The sequence below is a fragment of the Myotis brandtii genome, unplaced genomic scaffold (genome assembly GCF_000412655.1).
Source record: "Myotis brandtii unplaced genomic scaffold, ASM41265v1 scaffold1774, whole genome shotgun sequence".
NCBI lineage: Eukaryota > Metazoa > Chordata > Mammalia > Chiroptera > Vespertilionidae > Myotis > Myotis brandtii.
Window position 1 is genome coordinate 727976 of NW_005356575.1, and position 390 is coordinate 728365.

Sequence of the window (390 nt, forward strand, 5' to 3'; positions counted from 1 at the left end):
CGGGGGGGGGGGACGCCAGGAGGCCCGGAGACCGCATGGCCTCATAGATGTTGTCGTCACCTGAAGCAGAGGACGAGGGAGGAACAGCTGACAGATGCCCGAGGCCCACTCCGGCCGCTGCTGGCACCCACATTCACCCAGCGATCAGCCGTGCAAGCCCCTCTTCTTGCCCGGCCCTCTGCCAGGGACACAGCAGTGATGGAGGCAGCCGGGCTCACAGTCCGGTGCGGGACAGAGCTGCCCCCAGACAGGGGACGACCCCGAGTGGGCAGGGCTGGAGGGGGGGAGCCCAGATGGCTCCTGGAGGGGTGTCGGGAGGGCTTCCTGGAAGAGGGAACGTCTGAGCCTGTCAGGGAGGGGAGAGCTGTGCACAGGACAGAGGGGGCCTGC

General features: G+C 68.5%; 1 protein-coding gene across 1 annotated transcript in view; it reads right to left on the reverse strand.

Annotated features, from left to right (window-relative positions):
• The window catches only part of CEACAM19 (carcinoembryonic antigen-related cell adhesion molecule 19), a 19812-nt gene that overhangs the window by 1434 nt on the left and 17988 nt on the right, over nt 1–390 (reverse strand). Inside the window, exon 5 of the mRNA XM_014537380.1 lies at nt 5–60. Within this exon, the coding sequence (XP_014392866.1) occupies nt 5–60 (56 nt within the window). The remainder of the gene's footprint in view (nt 1–4; nt 61–390) is intronic.